Source organism: Salvia hispanica, chromosome 1 (genome assembly GCF_023119035.1).
Source record: "Salvia hispanica cultivar TCC Black 2014 chromosome 1, UniMelb_Shisp_WGS_1.0, whole genome shotgun sequence".
Lineage (NCBI taxonomy): Eukaryota > Viridiplantae > Streptophyta > Magnoliopsida > Lamiales > Lamiaceae > Salvia > Salvia hispanica.
In genome coordinates, this window is record NC_062965.1 from 38,814,534 (window position 1) to 38,836,992 (window position 22,459).

The 22,459-nt window shown below is 38.3% G+C and overlaps 2 protein-coding genes and 2 pseudogenes across 2 annotated transcripts; 3 read left to right on the top strand and 1 right to left on the bottom strand.

Annotated features, from left to right (window-relative positions):
• The window catches only part of LOC125196210, a 21,511-nt pseudogene extending 17,035 nt beyond the window's left edge, over positions 1–4,476 (top strand).
• Positions 4,477–6,813: 2,337 nt separating this feature from the next.
• On the bottom strand, positions 6,814–10,107 carry LOC125202175 (proteasome subunit alpha type-1-A-like). Its single transcript, XM_048100536.1, has 2 exons — positions 9,623–10,107; positions 6,814–7,556 (listed from the first exon to the last, which is right to left on the bottom strand). Exons 1-2 carry the CDS (start codon positions 9,971–9,973, stop codon positions 7,095–7,097), a joined length of 813 nt encoding a protein of 270 aa, XP_047956493.1. The 5' UTR covers positions 9,974–10,107; the 3' UTR covers positions 6,814–7,094.
• Positions 10,108–13,671: 3,564 nt separating this feature from the next.
• On the top strand, positions 13,672–16,226 carry LOC125202174 (mannan endo-1,4-beta-mannosidase 7-like). Its single transcript, XM_048100535.1, has 4 exons — positions 13,672–14,043; positions 14,827–15,021; positions 15,097–15,407; positions 15,689–16,226. The coding sequence occupies exons 1-4, from the start codon at positions 13,723–13,725 to the stop codon at positions 16,074–16,076; spliced, it is 1,215 nt and encodes a 404-aa protein (XP_047956492.1). The 5' UTR covers positions 13,672–13,722; the 3' UTR covers positions 16,077–16,226.
• On the top strand, positions 16,172–17,540 carry LOC125196219 (annotated as a pseudogene).
• Positions 17,541–22,459: the final 4,919 nt, after the last annotated feature.

Here is a 22,459-nt window from a genome sequence, read left to right on the forward strand (position 1 = left end):
AATCGATGGGCGGAGCAACAAGCGGAGAATGCCTACAACCGCCAAGGGTGGACGGCTCAAGGCGATTGGCGCACGGCGGAGCAAGAATTTTGGGAGCAACAACGTTTGGAAGACGTTCATCGGCGTCAACAATATGAAGAGCTCCGAAGGATGGCCGCCGAAGCTAGAGAGGAACGAGAGACAATGAGGAGTGATATCACGTACCTCGTTGGAGCTTTCGAGGATCTTAGCGCCCGTTTCCCTCCACCTCCTCAAGATTGAAGAAGTCAAGCTCGATGACTTTAAATGAGCATTTGTACCATGTTTTTGGATATTTTTGAGACGATTTATTTCCTTGTTTTAACAATTTTTGCTTTAATTTTAAGTATTTTTGGTTTTGGTTTAATTTTGTGCTTTGCAAAAATTTTCGCAGGTTCTGACCTCTCCGTGGCGACCGCCGCAAGCTCTGCGGCGGTCCGCCACCTGAACGCTGGAAAGCATCTTTGACGTGCGGCGACCGCCGAACAGCTGCGGCGGACCGCCACCTGGGCACAATTTTCCAGCGCGATTTTTCGAAATTCTTCGAATTTTCGCCCCGCTCAAGGCATAGACGTTATGGTCACCCATCTCATGGTTATTTTAAATTACTTTTTCCTAAGTTTTCTCATTTTAAGAACTTTGATTGCGAATCTTGTGTTTTGGCCAAGAGCCACAGACAATCGTTTAAATCATCTTAAACTCGAGTTAAGAGTCTTTTTTCTTTGGTACATGCTGATGTCTGGGGTCCTGCACCCGTTACTGGTGATCATGGTTTTAAATATTTTTTATTGTTTGTGGATGATTGTTCGAGAATGACGTGGGTATATTTTTTGAAAAAAAAATCTGAGGTGTACGAAAAATTTGTCCTTTTTTACAAACTGGTTTAAACTCAATTTCAGACAACCATTAAAATTCTTAGGTCAGACAACGGGAGGGAGTTTGTAAATCGGGAAATGTCAAATTTTTTCGTGGATAAAGGGTTAGTTCACCAAACCTCTTGCCCATATACCCCCGAACAAAATGGAGTAGCTGAAAGGAAAAATAGGATCATTTTGGAAATTACTCGTGCCTTGTTTTTTATTCTAATGTTCCAAAATTTTTATGGCCTGAGACTGTTGCTACATCTGTGTATTTAGTTAACCGTCTACCAACAAAAATTTTAAACATGAAAACTCCTTTACAACTTTTATCTTCCCTAGCCAAAGTACCTGAACCACTTACCTTACCACTTAAAATTTTTGGGTGTTCCGTGTATGTCCATGTTCCAAAACACGAAAGAACCAAATTTTCCGCTTGCGCCATAAAATGTGTTTTTTTGGGGTATGGAATCAACCAAAAGGGGTATAGGTGAATCAACCAAAAGGGGTATAGGTGCTTTGATCCATCCTCTAGGAAGATAATAACCACTATGAATTGCAACTTTCTTGAGTGTGAGTATTACTACACCAACCTTAGTAGTCAGGGGGAGAGTAGAACTATTGATAGGACGAGTGGACCTCTAAGTTGGTTTGTGTCACCACCAAGCAACTCTGCCGCGGAACCAACAGAGACAGTTAGTACTGCCGCAGAGCCTGTCTTGTCAACAGCGGAGCCTCCTCACTCGCCTTCTCCCGATAGTCCTCCTCCAGTGATATCTGAGGTAATTACTGAACCTGGAGTCAATAGTACGAATATTCCTAATGACTCTGTGACAGAACTGGAACCGGTAGAGACTGCTGCGATTGATGGAGATACAGGACAGTACATACTCCCTTATCGAACCACAAGGGGCGTCCCACCCAAGAGGTACAGCCCAGAACGTATCTCGAAGAAGAGTAGATATTCGGTGGCGAATCTGGCTAAAGCAAATTTGACGGAGATGGCAAGGGCCTTCACAACAGCTCTATATGATGAAGAGGAAATTCCCAGAACTGCGGAAGAAGCAATGAAAATCAAACATTGGAGGGAAGCAATGCTCGTAGAAATGAAGGCACTAATGAAAAGCAGAACGTGGGAAGTGTGTCTGAGACCCGAGGGGTCTAGACTAGTAGGATGCCGTTGGGTATTCACGATCAAGAGGAAGCCAGACGGTTCAATTGAGCGCTACAAGGCGAGGTTAGTGGCAAAGGGCTATACTCAAACCTATGGAGTCGATTATTCAGAGACCTTCTCACCAGTGGCCAAAATGAGTACTATACGTGTGCTTTTCTCTATTGCCGCAACAAAGAACTGGCCGCTACATCAGTTTGACGTGACTAATGCCTTTCTGCATGGCGAACTCACTAAACCAATCTATATGGAGGCTCCACCAGGATTTGATGGGGAATTCAAGGCGGGAGAGGTGTGTAAGCTGAGAAGGACTCTTTATGGTTTGAAACAATCTCCGAGGGCATGGTTTGGGAGGTTTACTGAAGTAATGAAGAAATATGGATACCAACAGAGTAATTCAGATCATACTCTGTTTCTCAAGAAGAAAGAAGGGAAGATCACGTGTCTCATTATCTATGTGGATGATATGATCCTTACTGGAGATGACGAGGAGGAGATAAGCCAGCTAAGGAAGAATCTTTTTTCTGAATTTGAGATGAAGGATTTGGGTCTCTTAAAGTATTTTCTGGGCATTGAAGTGATGCGATCCAAGAAAGGGATATTTATAAGCCAACGGAAGTATGTTTTGGATCTTTTGGCCGAAATAGGGATGCTAGATTGCAAGCCTGCAAAGACTCCAATGATGCAGAACCATGGTCTTCGACTAGATGAAGGAGCCGAACTCACGCACCAAACGAGATATCAATGTCTGGTGGGTAAGCTTATCTATTTATCCCATACTAGACCAGATATTGCCTATGCAGTGGGAATAGTTAGTCAGTTTATGCATAAGCCACAAGTCGATCACTGGGAAGCGGCTTTGAGAATTGTGCGTTACTTGAAGGGGACTCCGGGACATGGAGTTTTGTTTGAAAACCATGGGAACTTAGAAGTGCATGGGTTCACAGATGCGGACTGGGCAGGGAACCCAAATGATCGAAGATCGACTGCAGGATATCTTACCTTTGTGGGTGGAAATCTCGTGACTTGGCGAAGTAAAAAGCAAAAGGTAGTAGCTCTATCAAGTGCAAAAGCAGAGTTTCGTGGAATCAAAAGTGGATTGACAGAGATCCTATGGCTGAAGAAGTTGATGACAGAATTAGGCTTGATGTCAAAGGAGCCATGCAAGCTCTTTTGTGACAACAAGGCAGCAATAAGCATATCTGAAAATCCCGTGCAACATGATCGAACGAAGCATGTTGAAGTAGACCGCCACTTCATCAAGGAGAATATAGAAGCTAGAATTGTGGACCTTCCATTTGTTCGTTCAAAAGACCAGTTAGCAGATATTCTTACGAAGGCTGTGGATTCAAGAAGCTTCCATGAAGTATTGGGCAAGTTAAAAATGGGTGATCCCATTGTTTAACTTGAGGGGGGGTGTTGGAAGATATCACGGAAGATACACCAAGATTAGGAACTAAATTAGAATGATCTCACATTAATTGTAAATTATCTCTTCCTGATTTATAGCTAGGGTAAATCATACCATATGTACATGATTCTCAGCCTATTTAGGTGTGTATTCTCCTCTCTATGAAATACACTTGAATGAATATATGAAACAATAGCAAACACTTATCCCTTCTTTTTCTTAATTCACTCTGGTAGAACAAAGCAAGCTCTATTTGAGCCAAGAGACCTCATAATTTGAATTTTGGAGATATAACTGGTACTTTGCTCCGTAGCATGATAGCAGCTTTCAAATAGGAGGTCTTTGCCCCCATTAGTTTTGTACCTTTTTATCCAACTTTTAGAAAAATCAAGTTCTATTTCATTAGACTCTCAACTCATTTTTGTATAGAAGAAGAGTGAGAACAAGTGGATCATAGATGCCTGTTTTGGGCTCAGTTCCAAATTTTTTTTAACAGAAAACTACGAATCCTCAGATCATGATATGATCAAGTGTCTATTTTTTGAAAGCTTGAGATTGAGATAGCAAAATGTTGTTTCACCTTTTAAATCTCCTGCCCTTATCGTTTAACTTTACTGATTTTTTTCATATCCTTAATTTTCCTAATTTCCTTGTCTTGTTTTTTCTTTGTATATATTGGATCAACCCTGAATGGGCTGGAGATTTGATCGTACAATTTGGAACCCATATATTTACACGTCTGGGCCGGTAATCCAGCCAAGCTCATCAGAAAGCTTACTGAAGAAGATATTTAATTCATCATCAAATCAGCAACCAACTATGTCAACCTAGCAAAGGTTCATGCTGCTGAAAATGCCAAATCCTTTGATGAGATTGAGTTTGAAAAGATGCTGCGCAAGAAGTTTGCTCGTCGTGATGAGGAATACGACTCAATGATTGGTGTAGTCCGCGAAACTCCACCAGAGCTCGTCCTTCCAGACAACATCCTACCCGGAAAATTGCAGAAGGCTGTTCAATGATATCTTTCAGTAGAAATTTTTGGCTTTATAGTTATTGCCCTTTGAGGCTGCCGATTGAAATATGAGTTGGAAAAGTTAGTGCAATATGGGGCCTACTTTTTTATATTAATTTTATAATAAAATGTGAGTGAAGTGAGTTAGTAGAATGTGAAACTTACTTACCATTTATGGTAAAAGTGAAATCTAACTCTTATTGTGGGATGGATTGAAATGACAAAGTATGACTTTTATTGTGGAACGAGTACAGAAAATGAAACACATCTATTAGCATTGAACAGAGGGAGTATTAAATACTCGATCCGATTGTGGTAGTCATATTTGACCATATTTGACTGGACACGGGTTTTAAGAAATGTAATACAAAGTGAGTAAGAAAATGTTAGTGGAAGATGTGTTCTACTTTTATATAATTAGTTTTATAATGAAATGTGATTGAGATAAAGTTAATGGAATGTGGGGTCTATTACCAAAAATAGTAAAAGGTAAATTAGACTAGTATTGGTGGACGGACGAAAATGGCAATATAAGACACTTATTAGTGGACGAGGGGAGTAGGTGAAATTGTTGGTGCATTAGTGTTTAGTGAGAAATCTCCGAAGGCAAAGTGCATTTGCTCAAGCTTGGCTACTTGGAAACGGAATAGTCGCAGATTGGCCGCTCTCGTGATTTCAGCCCGATTTAATAAATAAATTAATCATTTATTGCTATTATTAATATTAATTGTATATAAAAAAAAATAATTATTAGGAACCTCCTCCAAAGGATATGATCGGTTGATAACTATCTTAAATTTATAACTAACAACTATGTCAACAACCTATGTTATAGATGCCAAGTGATCTGTATATGTCTTCTGTTGACATCTATACAGAAGACATACGTATGTCAACTAAATTTAGATGATATAAAAATGTCTTTGTGTTGACATCCATAACATAGGTTGCTGACATAGTTGTCTGTTATCAATTTAAGATCCGTCCATGATTTAAAGAACCCTTTTGCCATTTTGGTTTGTCCACGATTTATAGAACTATTGACTTTATTCCACTTTTAGTATGCGGATCCCACCTCCCACCAACTTTTTACACTCACAATCTAATATAAAACTAAAACTTTAAATGGGTCCCACATTCCACTCACTTTCTCTCTTTACTTTTTTTTCTTCACAAAGTTAAACAATTTCTTAAAACCTGCGACGAGTTAAAATGACTCTTTAAATGGTGGAAGGAAGGACAAACTAACAGGACTCCCCTCTCCAATCATGCTATGGGGCTTCTCTTTTTGCAGTGTTTGCCTTATCTAGTTTGGATTGGGATCTGTTACACAACAGTCCTTGCTGTTCCTAATACAACCAAGTTTGTTCATAATTTTTTATATGTTTATATATTTGATCCATTTTTTTTATTTCTGTAACCGTGCAAAAATGCATAGCAGAGGATCCCCACCCATCTAAGTTTGGAATTTATGAATTTGACGCCAATGATACTAATCTATAAAAGTGTAGTAGTATTAGTGAGTGATATACGATAAAATATTTGAAAAGGAAAAAAGAAAGAAGACGTGATAAAAGAGTAATCGTGAAGAAAAGAGAAAAGACAATTGACTCAAATGATTGACCATCGATACTACTTCCCTGTTCCTTGTTAATTGAATCACTTTTTTATTTTTTTTAATTCATTTTCGCTACACGAGAACCTTAATTAGTTACTATTACTTAATTAACCTGATTTTTTTTTCATAATCTTGATTACTCCTAGTCTCATTCTAAGTGGAATATTTTTTATTTAACACAAGATTTTATATAGTGTTGTTTTGTAAGTCAAGTTAATAAAATAAAGAGTGAGAGAGAGAGAAAAAAGTAGAAAGAATAATATTTCAATTTTAAGAAATATGTCATTTAGAGTGAGACATTCAAACGGGAAAATATGTCCTTAGAGTAGGGACAAAGTGAGTATTATCTTATTTATCAAACTAACAATTTAAAAACCTTATACCGTCTCCGTCCTACTCTATACGACACATTTTCTTTTGGGATATCCCATGACACATGTCCAAAAATAGAAACATCATTATGTATTTTTTTCCCTCTCCACTTAACTCCAAAACAACACTACACAAAATCTCATCCCGAATTAAAACCACTTTACGAGACAGAGGGAGTATTATTCACCATCTTAACTTCAGCCTATGTTTCCAATCTCGAGCCTCTTACTTGCTATAACCTACGAGTATCATTCTATGAAACGAACCCCAAGTGAAATTCACAACAAGCATCACTCCTATATTGAATTGATTCCATACCAATAGTATCGCAATAAACATTATACCTACGTAGAATTGATGCCATACCAATAGTATATTTTGCTCAAATTAAGCCAAAGATTAGAAAACGTAATGCCATCCCAACATCAACTCATCAGAAATACAAATACGAAAGCAAGGGTAGGGATAAACTTATATAGTGGCACAAATCACAGTGATTGCTAGCGAAGAAAATACGAGTATGCAGTCCAGCCAGCAATTTCTACTCAAGGCCGGAGTTGCATTCAGCAACACGACACGACACGACACTCATTTCCTACAGAGAGAGAGGCAAACAGAGTAGATTTTGGCTTTAATCAGATATCCATCGCAGCCGCACCTTGGTCAGGGGCTGCTCCTTCAGGAGCAGCTTCAGCATCTGGTGCAGCAGCCTCATCAGCAGGGGGTTCTTCACCAACTACCTCGAATTCATTGATCAGTCTTTGCACAGTTTCTTGATCCAATACGTGAAACGCCTCCCCAGCACCCAGTATGGAGATTGTGCAGATTGAGCTAGTCATTTTTTCGCCTTGCAGGGTCTCCCTCAATGCAAAAAGAGCATCCTTGATCAGATTTTCTCGTGATGAGTCCATAAAGCTCTCAAACTTACGTTCTAGGTATGTCTTGGCAGCCTGTGACCGAGATCCAATCGCAAATGCTTGATACTCAAAGTAATTTCCACTTGGACAGTTGTAGTATAGATGAGCACCAGATTCATCTAGACCACCGACCAGCAGGCCAACGCCATATGGTCGCTTCCATGAGCGCTGGGTGCATACCTGCATTTTTGCAGATAAATATATAAACCTTCGGAAACCGCATGTAAAAAGAGATTCTGAGAGCCTCGGTGATAATACTTCAGCAACTACTCACAATAACACGCTTTGTCAGATAAATTACCAAGAAACAAGAAATTCATTTCATGACAAGAAAAAATATACTCCCTCCATCCCATTTAAGATAGTCACGTTTTCCTTTTTAGTTTGTCCCAAATAAGATGACACATTTCCTTTTTTGGAAATTTTATCTCTCCAATTAATACACTCAACCACTTTTTCTCACTCCTATTAAAATATTCATCTTTCTTTCTCTCTCTATTTTAATACTTAGACCCATCTCCACTTTAATTAATTTATATTTTTTCAAAACGAGTGCGAAACATAGGAGTAGCAACTTATAAAAAATGCAGAATCAAAATTTACAGCCAATATTCATATCAGCCGCGGGTATGCTACCCTGATGACTAAATATAAGAAACGTATGGTAGGATACTAAGATTTACTTACATGGCAGGCCAAGGCCTATATAGAAGCTGAATCTTATTAGCTGCTTACAATCAAATTATTTGTCAGAGAGAGTAGCTATAATCATCTTTACGTTACGTGTACCGAGTGTACCAAGCTTTACCTGTCGACCAACTTTTCTAAGTTGAATTAATAAGATCTATTGCTTTGGTTCTGCTATCAGATCTTATATGTTGACGCACCTACTCTGAAACAAGATTAAACCAATAATGGAACGACAAAGACTGTCATATTCCGCCATGCAGACCACCATAACATTGTGGTGGTTCTTTGATCAACAGACATACATAAATAACATTGTTGACAAGTAAGCTAAATTTCTCAATGAACAGAAAATTTGAGAGAGAACCAAAGAGATTCAAAAATAACAATTTGATTGATGATATAAAGGTCTTTCAAACCTAATCCTAGGAGGAAAACAAATCAAATAAGGTCAAACTTTCCAACTACTTATCCAATTCAACTATGAAAGATAAATGAATGTAACTTGGGCTGTTGTGATCATGTTCTCCAAATGGTCTCTTGGACAACTCTTGAGCCAAAACTTCTTAAATTAATCCATGCAAGACCTCTAGAATTAATCTATGCTTGACTTTGATTGGATCTTGAAACACGGAACCATGGGCTACATCACGTGGCTACCTCTAATCTATTCCAAGTAGCCTCCACCTAATCTAGGCTGGCCAAACATAAACCCGCCAGGGTGTCTCCATTAGGTATTACACCTAGCTAGCACCTTGTGTCATCTCAAAAATTGAAAAAATCTGCCCTTATTGCAAATGTGAACTTATTTGATGATAAGAACAAATGGACCAACCTTGTAATTGACTAATTCCTTGTATTGCATAATTTTTATCATACGAGCTTCAATCAAGAACCATGATTGCATTGTTTTGTTCCAACTGCCAATAATCACTATGCTTAGCAACAATGCAACCAACCCTATGGCAAGAACATTTGGTGTTTTTAAACCATCTCTATAATAACATCCATAATCTAGTTAACTTCAAATGCCAAGCACAAAGGAGAATTCTTCTAGACCTTCCCAATTATGTGTGTCTTCCGTCTCTCAATATCTCCACCACAGCTAGCTTCAGCCACACAGTCTTGTATTCCTTCAGGAAAACTATCCAAATATATCATATTTATTCTCTAAAAGAATACAACAGAGCTCCTAATCCCAATTGCAGTGCCCCTCTCCATATAAACTTTATGTGCTGCAGACTATGTATATCTATATTGGTCTTCTCTGGCATAGTTACCACACCTCCTTATGCCCAATGCCAAATTGCGTGTAGATCCTGCTCTAACCGAACTACATAACTCTTAAGATACCAAATTTCAACATTTTCACAAAAACAAACAACCATTGAAAATACAAAAAAGAAGAAAATGGTAGAAAATAAAGCAATTGGAGAATTCTAATTAGGTTTTGCCCTCCCCTAACTACGAGTACCAATTCTCGAAACCTAACTCTCAATCACAAAATGATCTAGATAGGAATAGCGAGAAAACAGAAGAGTTTAGGGTTCAATCAAAACCTGAGCCTTGTCAGCGAGCTGAACAACGAGGCGACCGACGGGGAGAGGTGACTCGTATGTGTAGGAGTAATTAATACACTCGTTGCGCATATAACGCGAGAGGACCCTGCCGTCGGCGGTGAGTCCGGCGATGGCGACGCCGATGTGGTCGTCAACCTTGAAGATTTTCTTCTGGTGAGACGAGAGCTCGGAGCTGGCCTTGTTGACACTGGCGAGCACCACGTGCGTCTTCGATCTGAGGCCTATCGCCGCAGAACCCTGCTTCACCGCCTCCATGGCGTACTCGATCTGGAAAAGCCGCCCCGCCGGCGACCAAGTGGTGACGTCGGTATCGTACTGGTTCCTGAACATATTGAATTGGCTTTTGCAAATTTGCAGAAATGCGGATTCCGATTTGCAAATACTATCAGGATTCAGAGGGAGGAAGCTTTCTTTTCCTTCAAGACATTTGGGGTTTGGGCAATCATTTTAACTCATTATTATTGGGCTATATCCTACCATGATGAAACCATACTAATTTTATGGTTGTGCTTACTATTGCTACTATTAATTACTCCATTTGTGTCTAGTTAAAATGACTTCTTTCTTTTTCGCATGTGTTTTAAAAAAATAATAATAAATAATTAAAATAAAGAAAAAATAATATAAAAAAGATTATTCTCTATATTATTCTCTCTTATTTTACTTTCTCTCTACTTTAACTATTTTATTATCATTTTCTCAAAACACGCGCAAAAAAGAAAGAGATCATCTTAACTAGGACGAAGGGAGTACTAATAGTTATGATAAATATGTTGGTTCACGCAGCGGAAGAGCATGTAAATAAATCACATAATAATCAGATCTATTTAGCAGATTATTTAGACAAAATCTATTCGCGTAATTATCACATGTATCATGCTCATAACTTGAATTAATCATGCTTTAAGAATATTGAAAACCTAAAACATGCTTTTCTACGGAGTAGAATAATACCTAATTAATTCTCCAAAGAATTGAAGATGGCTAGCGACTTCTCCACGTGTAGCTTTAAGTACTAGACCACAAATCTTCTCTCTGGTTCCCGAACTGTACTCTAATATCGGTGTGGGGTGATCTTACTAGAATACTAGGTAACATCCATTAAATGTAAAACATAACAACATTATGACAAAAATAATCTGTTTTATTCATTGGAAAATAAAATAAGAGTTTTACAGTATTCAATCACTCGAAACGTGATTTCTAGTATACAAACTCTAACAAAATATTAGTGGAAATTTCGACAAAAATAGAATAACTAGCTATATGATTGTGGTCCTCAATTCAACGTGTAAGTTTTAAGCATCCACACTTTTGTTAGAAAATTATGATAAGAAAAATAAGGAATACGAAGAAATGATCCTCAATGGCGCCGGATGCATCGAGCGGTACCGTCTATCGGGATGAAATTGCATCGGAGCGACATTGGAGGCAGATCATTGGGATGGATCATATGCATGTTCGAGCACCACACGTTAAGGCTACGTGGCATGTGGAGAGGGGTACTAGGAGTGGTTCAAGGAAAGATAAAAGTGACAAAACAAGAGTGGTTGTCAAGGAACATGGTGACGAGGATCACTCTAGTTGGCTATTATCACCAGTGGAATAGTGCCTACAGTCCTAAAAAGAGTGTGGAAGGAGTGTGTCAAGCACAAGATCCTCCTTGTGCAGTTGTGAAGGCTACATGTGGAATGCAGTACCATAACAAGACTTGGAGAGATATCGTGGCAGCAAGAGCTTGATTAGTTTGTTGGACTAGATCTTTCCATTTGTATGGATATATATGAATAGCAAGTGATGCAACGACTCATTGATTTTGAATGCAAAGGTCATTTCACTATCAATCTACTCTCTTGTTTTTCTTCGATGTGAATTTGTTTGCTTTTGTTTATGATATCAAAGATCACTTGGCTACATTCTTTACTTGACGGACTGAAGATTAAAAGGGAAACTGCATTTGTGGTATAGGTGGATAATCTCAGGGCAATTGCTATAGCTTCAAACCATGTTTTGCACGCGAGATCTAAGCATATAGAACTCAATGTTCATTTTGTTCGAGATAAAGTCTTTGCTAAAGAAATTGAGTTAAGTCATGTAATCAAATTGCGGATATTCTTACCAAGCCACTGAGTAGTCAATCCTATGTGAGATTGCGCAACAAACTTGGAGTTTCTATGCACTCCACACTAGGATTAAGGGGGGATATTAGGAGTGGCTCAAGGAAAGATCAAAGTGATAAAACAAGGGTGGCTGTTAAGGAACGTTGAACATGTGATGATGATCTCTCTGTGTAGTTATATTATCACCAATGAAATAGTACCTACTGTCCTAGAGAGTGTGGATGGAGTTTGCCAATCACAAGATCTTCCTTGTGCAACTTTGAATGCTACTGTAGAATGCAAGACCACAACAAGACTTGGAGGGATATCGTGGCAGCAGGTAGGGGTAGGTAACGGTTCTCGATTATTTGGTTAATCGAGAACCGATTCAGAACTTATCGATTATTAGTTAATCGATAACCGAAATTCACAGTGTTGGGTCGATACTGGTTTGGCATTTTGTAATACTTCATTCGTCCATAAGTAAGTCATATATTTTCCATTTTACGATGTGCACAAAATTAGTCAGTTCGACACGTGGTAACTTTCGCTCTTTTTGTGGGTCACATTCTCATTAACAATACCGTTTATTTCTCTCTCTTCTACTTTATTAAATTTTCATTAAAATTCATGTGATATATTAATAAAACTATTAACAACCTATTAGTTGTGTATAGAAAGAATATTAATAAAAAAGTCTGATAACAAATAAATAATTATGAAAATTGGTTAAAATCCATCCCATAACTTTCAAAATCAACCAATAAATGAGTTTGGATCTATTTGCAAATATCCCACACAATCTTATACAATAAATGAATATATTGTTAATGTTTTCAACCAAGCAACGTCGTTTTATTTAAAAATAGACTATGTTTACTCTCCCACATCACAAAAAAATAGAATAGTTTTATCATTTTGGATCGTCCCTCAAAATTAGATAAAATCTAGAAAGTTTTTCAACAAATAATATTCTTATACATCATTTATAATGTGGATTCCATAGTCCATTAACACTCATTCCACTATCTTTTTCACCCCTCCTACTTTTTCTTATCAATCTCAGACTTTACCAATTAAACATTATGATTACTCTCTCCGTCCATCATTTAAAGAGCAATTTTGATTGTACCATAAATTGCTCGACTTTGTGAAGAAAAATAAAGAGAAAAGTGAGTGAAATGTGAGATTCATTTAAGTAGGGGAGTGTTATATTGCTAACTCAATGATTAATTGCTAACTACAACTCAATAATAGCCATTAGATATTCAAATTAAAGGCCTAGATCATTAACCACAAAATGTCAATACGATCAATAAAAAACGTCAATAAGGCTATAGGATTAATTCCAATAAAAATAAATAGTGGTATTAATGTCAAGTTAGTTATAACTAACTTTTAAAAGAAATCCCAAAACTTTAAATTCATATAACATATATCAAATTAAAGATAATTTTATAAGGATTCCAACGATATACTACATGCATATGTTCCGACGTCAAAATTTGAAAAAAAAAATCTAAAATTTTCGTATTTTTCATATACAAGCTAATGTCAATACAGCTAAGATAATATGTCAATATAAAGCATACAATGTCAATCCTAAAATTTTGTTGACATTCTCAAAGCATTGTGCTGATATTTTCGAAACACTATATTGACATTTTCATCTAAAACCATTAATTTGGCTTTTTTTTTTATAATTTTTTCGATTTAATTAATAAAAACGAAAATTACACATGGAAAATTGTAGATCACACGTTTTTTAAAATCATATGGCCTTAAATTAGTTGTAATTAGCAATTAAATGATGAGTTAACAATTGATCACTCCCCCATTTAAGTATTAGTTTTATATTTAATTAAAAATTTGTTTATTGTTTTGAGGCGGTGATATAGCTTTTGACCACCGCACAGTCCAAAAATCACGGATACAACAAGGAGAGGATAAAAACTGAAGAAGAAAGCAGTTACCATAAAAATGAAAATGATGAAGAAGAATATCTGTAAGTTGTTTCTGATTATTTTGGTGATGAGTGAGGTGAGTGCAGAAAATGATGGATTCATGAAAGTAGAGAGAGAGCATTTCATCCTAAACGGGAATCCATTTTACGGAAACGGATTCAACGCATACTGGTTGATGTATGTCGCATCCGACCCCTCTCAGAGAAACAAAATTTCATCCACATTTGAAGAGGCTTCCAATCACAGCCTCTCAATTGCAAGAACTTGGGCTTTCAGAGATGGTGGAGACTCCCCTCTTCAGTCTTCCCCTGGCTCTTACAATGACAACATGTTTCAGGTCAGTCAGTCTCTAATACAGAGATACAGAGAAGAGTGTTTAATTAAAACTCAATGTCTCCCACTCTCACATCGGTTGTGAAAGTAATTGGTGTGAGGTTTATATACCAAGCCGGTTTAGTTTGCAAGATTATATCTTAGTTTAAATATACTATATTGCATTTGGTTCATGAGATTGAAATACTAAATTATACTCTCCTTTATAAGGAAGATACTCCTTCTTTCGGTGAGATTGAAATACTAAATTATACTGTTGTTCATCCCTCCGTCTTGAAGGAAGATACTCCTTTCGGTAACACGAGATTTTATGCAGTTTTATTTTATATGTTAGTTAGAGAGAAAATAAAATAGAGATAAATGATTTTCTATTTTATGTAATGAGTTATTTTAGGTGAGACAGACGGAGATATTACTAATTTATCTCGGAAACCAAACACCACCAATATGAAATATTTTAGGTTGGTAGATGAAGTCTTCTATTTGGTCTGTGTAACATTTTAGGTTGGTAGATGAAGTCTTCTATTTGGTCTGTGTAACATTTGCACTCACTTTCATTGGGAGCCCAAACGAACTATTTTAGGCTAGTAGAGAAGTCTTCTATTTGGTCTGTAACATTAGCACTCAATTTCATTCAGAGCCCAAACGATTGTAATGGTTGCTTGCGGAAGCCGTGAACAACGAGTACGTTTGGGAGCCGACTCGAAGTTGTGGTCTGGCAAAGAACCAGCCATGTGGGCCTATTTTGGGATGAATTTTCTTATTTGGTGTGTAATTAATGGTGCAGGGGCTGGATTATGTGATATCTGAAGCTGGAAAGCACAATATTAAGCTGATTTTGAGCTTAGTGGACAACTACAATTATACTGGAGGAAAGCAACAGTATGTTAACTGGGCAAGAAATGAAGGCCAAAACATTATTTCTGATGATGATTTCTTCACAAACTCAGTTGTGAAAGGCTACTACAAAAACCACATCAAAGTATGATTTCTTCTTCTCTTTTACAAGCTCTGATTATTTATTAGTGGTAGAATAAATGAATGTTGATTGTGCTAGGCTGTTCTAACAAGAAAAAACAGCATAAGTGGGATTGCTTACAAGGATGATCCAACTATAATGGCATGGGAGCTCATGAATGAGCCAAGATGCCCAACTGATCAATCTGGGAACACTATTCAGGCATGGATAGAAGAGATGGCCTCGTATTTGAAATCCATAGATAGCAAGCACTTGCTTGAAGCAGGGCTAGAAGGATTCTACCATCACAATAAAAAGAATCCACATTTTGAAGTTGGAACAGATTTCTTGAGAAACAACCAGATTGCAGAGATAGACTTTGCCACCGTGCACTCTTATCCCGACCAATGGTAGGTTGGCCAATATATCATCAAATGTGTTACTCCCTCTGTCCCAAGAAATTTGAGTCGCTATTCATTGAAAAAATCGTTAAAGTGGATGAATAGTAAAGTAAATGCGAGGATAATATGGAGAATACTTTACTTTTCTTTATACTATTTTTGCTTTTACTTTACTATTCATCCACTTTAACTATTTATTACGATTTTTTCAAAACGAGTAGCAACTCAACTTTCTTGGGACAGAGGAAGTACTTCTCAAATCATTTTAACTAGAATTGTGGGATGGGCAGGTTGACGGGGGAAAGCGATGAAGAGCAGCTTCTCTTCTTGGATGAGTGGCTGAGTAGCCACATCAAGGATGCGGAGACGAAAATCCAGAAGCCACTTTTGTTTGCAGAGTTTGGGAAGTCGTCAAAGGATCCCGGGTACAGGACTAGCGCGAGAGATGAGGTGATGGCTGCTGTTTATGGAGCCATCTACTCATCTGCGAGAAGAGGAGGAGCGGCTGCGGGGGGCTTGTTCTGGCAACTCATTAGTGAAGGGGTGGAGAATCTTGGAGATGGATATGGGATCGTCTTGAACCGGAGCCCCTCCACGGCCACCCTCATTCAGGAACAGTCCAAGAAGCTCAAACAGGTAAGGCTTATGTACAAGGACCATGTTTTCACCAATGGATGATCTTATAACAACTATATGGTTTGATATTAGTATAGCGAGTTCAATCCCTACTCCACAAAACCATCTTCCTTACTGATGCAGTTACTCATTGGGACATGTATGAACATCAACCTGTATTTGCGGATTCAACTGCCTCAACTTTTCATTTCATTTAAGCCCCAAAAACAATTTCTCAAAATTCACAACCATTTATTTGTTCTCGCAACAGAGTATGCAACTCCAGGGCTGTGCTTGTTTGTTGGAAAAGTAAATTTCCATTAATATGATTCCCAACTGTTTTACTTTCCCGTGTTTGGAAACATATCAAAAATCTAAATTTTATATTTAGTTTAATTAATTTATTATATATACGTATTATCAATACCGATTGTATAGTGATGATAACTTGAATGTATTTTATTAATATGAAACTATAATATTCATTCATCAATGATCTAATAAATTAAGTAAATATACAAAACTCAACTCAAAATAGTGTATTATTTATAAACACACTATTGCATAAATATGAAAATAAGCAATATTATAATCTTCAAATAGCCATTAAGAAAAAAAATAAAAATCGGGCATAAGTATTGACAAATTTGAAAATAAATTGTTTTATTGATCCAAATTACCCCCTCCGTCTCCGATTAGGAGTCACACTTTGACCGGCACGAGTTTTAAGAAATGTAAAGAAAAGTTGGTTGAAAAAGTTAGTGGAATGTGAGACTCATTTTTTTATATTGGTTTGAGTAAAGGTCAAATGTGGTCCCTAATATATGACCATTTTTTAAATTTGGTCCTTAACATTATCTTTTTTGATTATATGGTCACTCACAAATAAACTTGGATCCGAATCGGTCCTCACTTAACAGAACCGTCTAAAACTAACGGTCAACTATTTTAATTAATATTTTTAATTATATCAAAAAATATAAAAAAATAGATCTGGCGACTCCTCTCCCGCTCTCGCGAGATCGACTTCGAGAATCCGCCGCCGTGGGAGGATTCTCAGGGGAATCAGTCGCCGCCGAATTACAAGGTCAAGTTCATGTGCAGCTACGGCGGGAAGATCCACCCGCGCCCTCACGATAACCAACTCTCGTACATCGGAGGCGAGACGAAGATCCTCACCGTGGATTGCAGCATCAAATTCAGCTCTCTGCTCCCCAAGCTCACCGCGCTCTGCGATTGCGAGAGCATCTCGTTCAAGTACCAGCTCCCGGGGAAGATCTCGACGCGTTGATTTTCGTCACGAACGACGACGATCTGGAGCACATGATGCACGAGTATGAGCGGCTGTACTGGATTTTGCCGAAGCCGACGCGCCTTAGGATTTTCATTTTTCCGACACTGAATCAGAGCTTGAGCTCGTCGACTAGGAGCTTCGGCTCCGATGATGTTAAATCGGAGAAGGAGAGGTTCGTGGAGGCGTTGAATTATGCGCCAATTGTCACTGCGCAGCCGCAACCGCCGATTTGAGAAAGTGAATGCAATGGCGCCGCAACCGCCGATTCAGCAACATATGAGGATGAGGGGGAGAGCTCCGAAGATGGAGGATCCGGTGTTCCTTCAAGCACTGGATGAGCGGTCAATTGCGATGGATCCGATCCAGAAGCAGATTCAGGATCTGCAGCGGCTGACGCTGGAGGAGCAGCAGCAAGGAGTCTACCGAAGAAATAGCGACGATAATCTCTCCGGCGTCTACCATTTTAATTAATGTTTTTATTTTAAATAACGTTGACAGTGTAAAATAAACGGTTCTGTTAAGTGAGGACCGATTCGGGTCCGAGTTTATTTGTGAGGGACCAAATAATCAAAAAGATAATGTTAAGGACCAAATTGATAAAACGGCCATATGTTAGGGACCGCATTTGGCCTTTACTCTATTGGTTTTATAATAAAATGTGAGTGAATTGAGTTAGTGGAATGTGGGACCTACTTACTATTTATGATAAAAAATGAAGTGTGACTCTCAATTAGGGACGGACCGAAATGGAAAAGTATAACTCTTAATCGGGGACGAAGGGAGTAATTCTTTTTGAAGCCACATGGGAAGCCCAAAGTGGTCTTCATCGATCTAATTCTTTTTTAGCTCCTCCAAGACATCAGTTTTGTAACTCCCACGACAGAGAGTTGAGAGAGGTCCTATTTTGTAGATTACTCTGTTTTGGGCGTTTTGTCGAGAGAGTTAGATGGAGAGTGCAGATTTGGAGAATAAGAGTGGAGGCGTAGCGTACAGTTTTCGAAATCCTTTTTGGACAAGGATGGGGAGTTTAAATTGTTTATTGGGCCAAAGGAAAACAAAGGGCTTGTGATTGGAATTAATAAGTTTGGGCTATTTCGGTTGTGTTGGGCTGGAGTTTTAATTCGTGGATTACGAATAAAATTCAAGAAAGAAAAGGAATCGAAGGAGTAGTGTTTTGGGAGCTCAAATGGCCACCGGCCGGCCGCAAAATATCGAAGGGAGATAAAGACAACATTTTAAAGTTATGGAAAATTTCAAAATTTCCTAAGAAAGATCAAAGGGTAAAATGAATATCATATAAGATGAATTCTTTGTTTTTAAATTAGATTATTTTTCCAAAGTCTAATTTTTGTTTTGCATGTTATGTTCTTTTTAAAAGGTGATTTTCTTGCACGTTATTTTAAAGTCGGAATGAAAAGTCGAGTTGAGAAAATAAGCAAACGAGGTGGGCTTTTTTTAAAATATGGACTATGTCCTAAGTTTGTTTTAATGTGAAAGTTGATGTGATGTATATATGTCATGCCATATTTTTGTTCTCTCTATGGAACTATGTGATGTGGCTTTTTACATCTATGGTTAATCGAATTCGGGTCCTAGTAGGGTCGCAAACCCTACTCAGACTGGTGTACACCTATGGGAGATCGTGCGTCATCTTTCGAGTTGACCGGTCTTGTGACTTGGGCCACATTACCTGTTATTCATGGTCTAGATATGGATTGATAATGATGATGATAGCTGGTTGCACAACCAAGTTTTATGATGGAAAAGATTTTAGTGCCTCGGGGATTTTCTTAAGTTAAAACCCCGTTGTCACCCAATGGAGACATGATAAATAATTTTAGGTTTTCGGCATAAGTCCATTGAGTGTATCAAGTACTCAGCCCTGCATGTCTGTTCCCTATGTGTAGGTGGAGTTGTGACGAACGCGATGTGTGTTGAGCATAAAAGTGAAGAAGAAGCCTATCAAATGTTCAGAATATGTCGTGTCTTCATACATGACATTATTCTACTCTCGAATGCTTCAGTTGAACGTTGTTTCATTTATCTTTTGATATCATTGAATATTATTTCTTTCAGTTGTTGAACTATTGAGATTGGATACTCTATTTGAATGGTTGAATTTCCCAAGGTTGATTTATATTTCGCGCCCAATTGATTGTTTCCCCTTTCTTTCCCGCTTCTTAAATCCTCCCATAGTTGCGATTCAACCAAACTTTGTATTCTTAGAAAGAGCAATCTTGATACACCTGCTGCCACCACAGACGCCACGGGCCACGACAACCCGCCACCAAGTTCAGATGAGTTTATCGGGAGTATATTTGTAATCTGTATATGAGGCCTGACACACGTATATCTGGAGTATATTCGTAATCATATACATATATTTTGCACATTATAGTCACATATATTGTGTACAGTGACACAATATATTCCCTCGTACCATAAAAATAAGGACACCTTTCTTTTTTGTCTGTCCCGTAAAAATATCTCATTTCCATTTGTGGAATGTTTTCCAGATTCAATACCCATATACATCAATTTATTAACTTATGTCTATCATTAAACATTAATAATAATGTGGGTATCACTATCCACTAACATTATTTCAACCTTTCGTCTTCTTATGTCTTTTATTTTACCAATTATGCATTAAATTCCCTTGTCGTCCCAAATGTACTTATATTTATTTGTACGGAGTGAGTATTATATACTCCACAGTCTCATAGAAATAGGCTGAGTATTCTTTTTTCGTCCGTCCCATAAAAATAGTCCATATCTATTTATGGAAAAATTTTCTCCTTCTCTTTTACTTTATCATTTAGGGGTCCCACCACCCATTACATTGTTCAACTACTTTTTTTCTCATTCTCTCCTACTTTATCATGTTTTTCTACTACAGGCCATGTCTGTAAATATGTTTTTCTACTACATGCCACGACTCCCAAAATGGGATGTCATTTCCCACACCTCTCACATTAGTTTACACTATTTATTGGTTTAGTCGAAAAATTGAAATACAAGTAAACAATACTCTATCCGTCCCACGAGAGTATGTACTATTTATTGTTTTAGTCTGACCATTTTTTTCTCGATGATTGTTTAAACGTCTATTCAATATTTAGAATAAGTGAAATCAATAAATTACCTTCCACTTTGGACCAATTTAATCTTGGTGGCAGCCATGCTTGTTATGATGCCAAAGAGAATACACCCACAAAATAATGTATTCGTCGATTGTGGTGTGGAAAAATCGTTAAATTATCTCAATTTTGCATCCAATTCAAGTACACACTTTTGGTTGGGCATCAGTTTTAATAAACAATTAGTAAAATAAGAGAGAGATAGAATGAAAAACTAATTAAAGTATTGTTAGTGGAGAATGAGTCTCACCTCAACAAAAAGAAAATAATTTCCAAAATTAGAAAGTTTACATTCTTGTGGGACGGACTAAAAGAGTTAGAGTACATACTTTTGTGGAGGGAGTATATAACGTAAAATTACATCATTAAAAAAATACAAATTTCAAAATATAAAGATTAAAAATTGAAGTTGTTGGAATCTATGCCGGTCAATGGACTTTGACCAATTATAATTTCAACGAGACATTTAATTTTGTGAAATTAAATGATATAGCGTCGATATACGTTCGGAGTAGATGACCGTGGTATATTCATTTTCTCAAATCCGATTCTCGGTGAGTGAGAAATAATGGATTAAAGTTGTGCAAAATTGCAAACTTAATGAGCTATGAGAGAAGCTTAGGGAATAATTAAGAGAGTTAATTATCTCATATTGGAAGTAACAACCTTATTAAACTAGTATTTAATAAGAAGGATTATTACATGTAATAATTATAGTGGACTAAGATGGGTTGTAGAGCCCACACGCGCGCGCCGCCGCCGCCGGCCCCGCCGCGAGCCCGAGCCCGCGCCCGTGCGCGTGCCCGTGCCCGTGTCCATGTCCTTGTCCTTGTCCTTGGATCTTAGCAATTGGTCTTTAGGCTGTTCTTTGGGCCTGGTCGTGGGCTTGGTGCTTGGGCTCGACCCAAGGCTAGTGGGTCTAATTCTTTTTAGACCACCACCGTCTCCACGTCAGCGAGCCAAGCGGAATGACACCTCGTCAGTATGACGCGGGAAGCCAACATGGCTGACACGTGATAGTCCACGTCATGATCGAATCTAGAAGCGTCTAGGTTCAACCTCTCTAGCTCTAAGCTTGTAACGCCTCGTAACCGATGACCGTTACGGTCTAGCATTGATGCCATCAAGGCTGCGTTGACCCCTACAGTGGACTAAGCCTATAAATAGGCTAGTCATTCTAGCATTCTATACACCAGAAACTAGAATCCGCATAGCACTCTGCATCATACACTCTCTCTTCTCTCTGCATTGTTTTTCTGTCGAAAGCTCTGCCCTCTCCTCCATCCAGTTCGCCGGAGCTCTGCTGATAGCGGTGCTGCTTTACCAGAGACGTAGTCGTTTTATCTTTGGGGACGAAACACCAATCCGAAGTGCACTACCGGGGCGTATCTCGTCTTGCGGAAGTAGGCCTCCTCGACTCGGCTAATTCTTTCACGGTTTATTTGTTTCGATTTTTCAAGTTGTAATTTCAGTTTTCCAGTTGTATTTCTTCTTGGGTTGTATTACGCCCGACTAGTCTATCTCTTGTAAATCCAGAAACCAACAATCGCAAGACGAGATATAAATTGCCTTTGAAGGAATTTGGACATAACTTAAACTAAATACTTTCGAAACTTTAATACTTTTGCTTGGAGATGTCGACTGGATCCAACACTGCCGCTGCCATCACTCTGGCCACCACCACCGCCATCATTTCCTCCACTATGGCATCCACCACGATGATGCCAACTCTCGGGCTCTATCAATCTTCATCAACAACCCCTTGGATGTATACTAATACCCATGGGCTCACTGGTGGATTCACCTCGAGTGGGTCGGTTGGTTCCACTTTTAGTGGTTCCTTTGGATCCTTTAATGGATCGAGTGTTGGGGCCTTCGGGCCTCACACGAATGCTGGGACCTTCGAGTCTCACGCGACTGCTGGGGCCTTCGTGTCTCATGTGAGTGTTGGAACCTTCGGGTTAAGCACGGGTATTGGCTCCTTCGGGACCAGTGCGACCATGATGGGATCT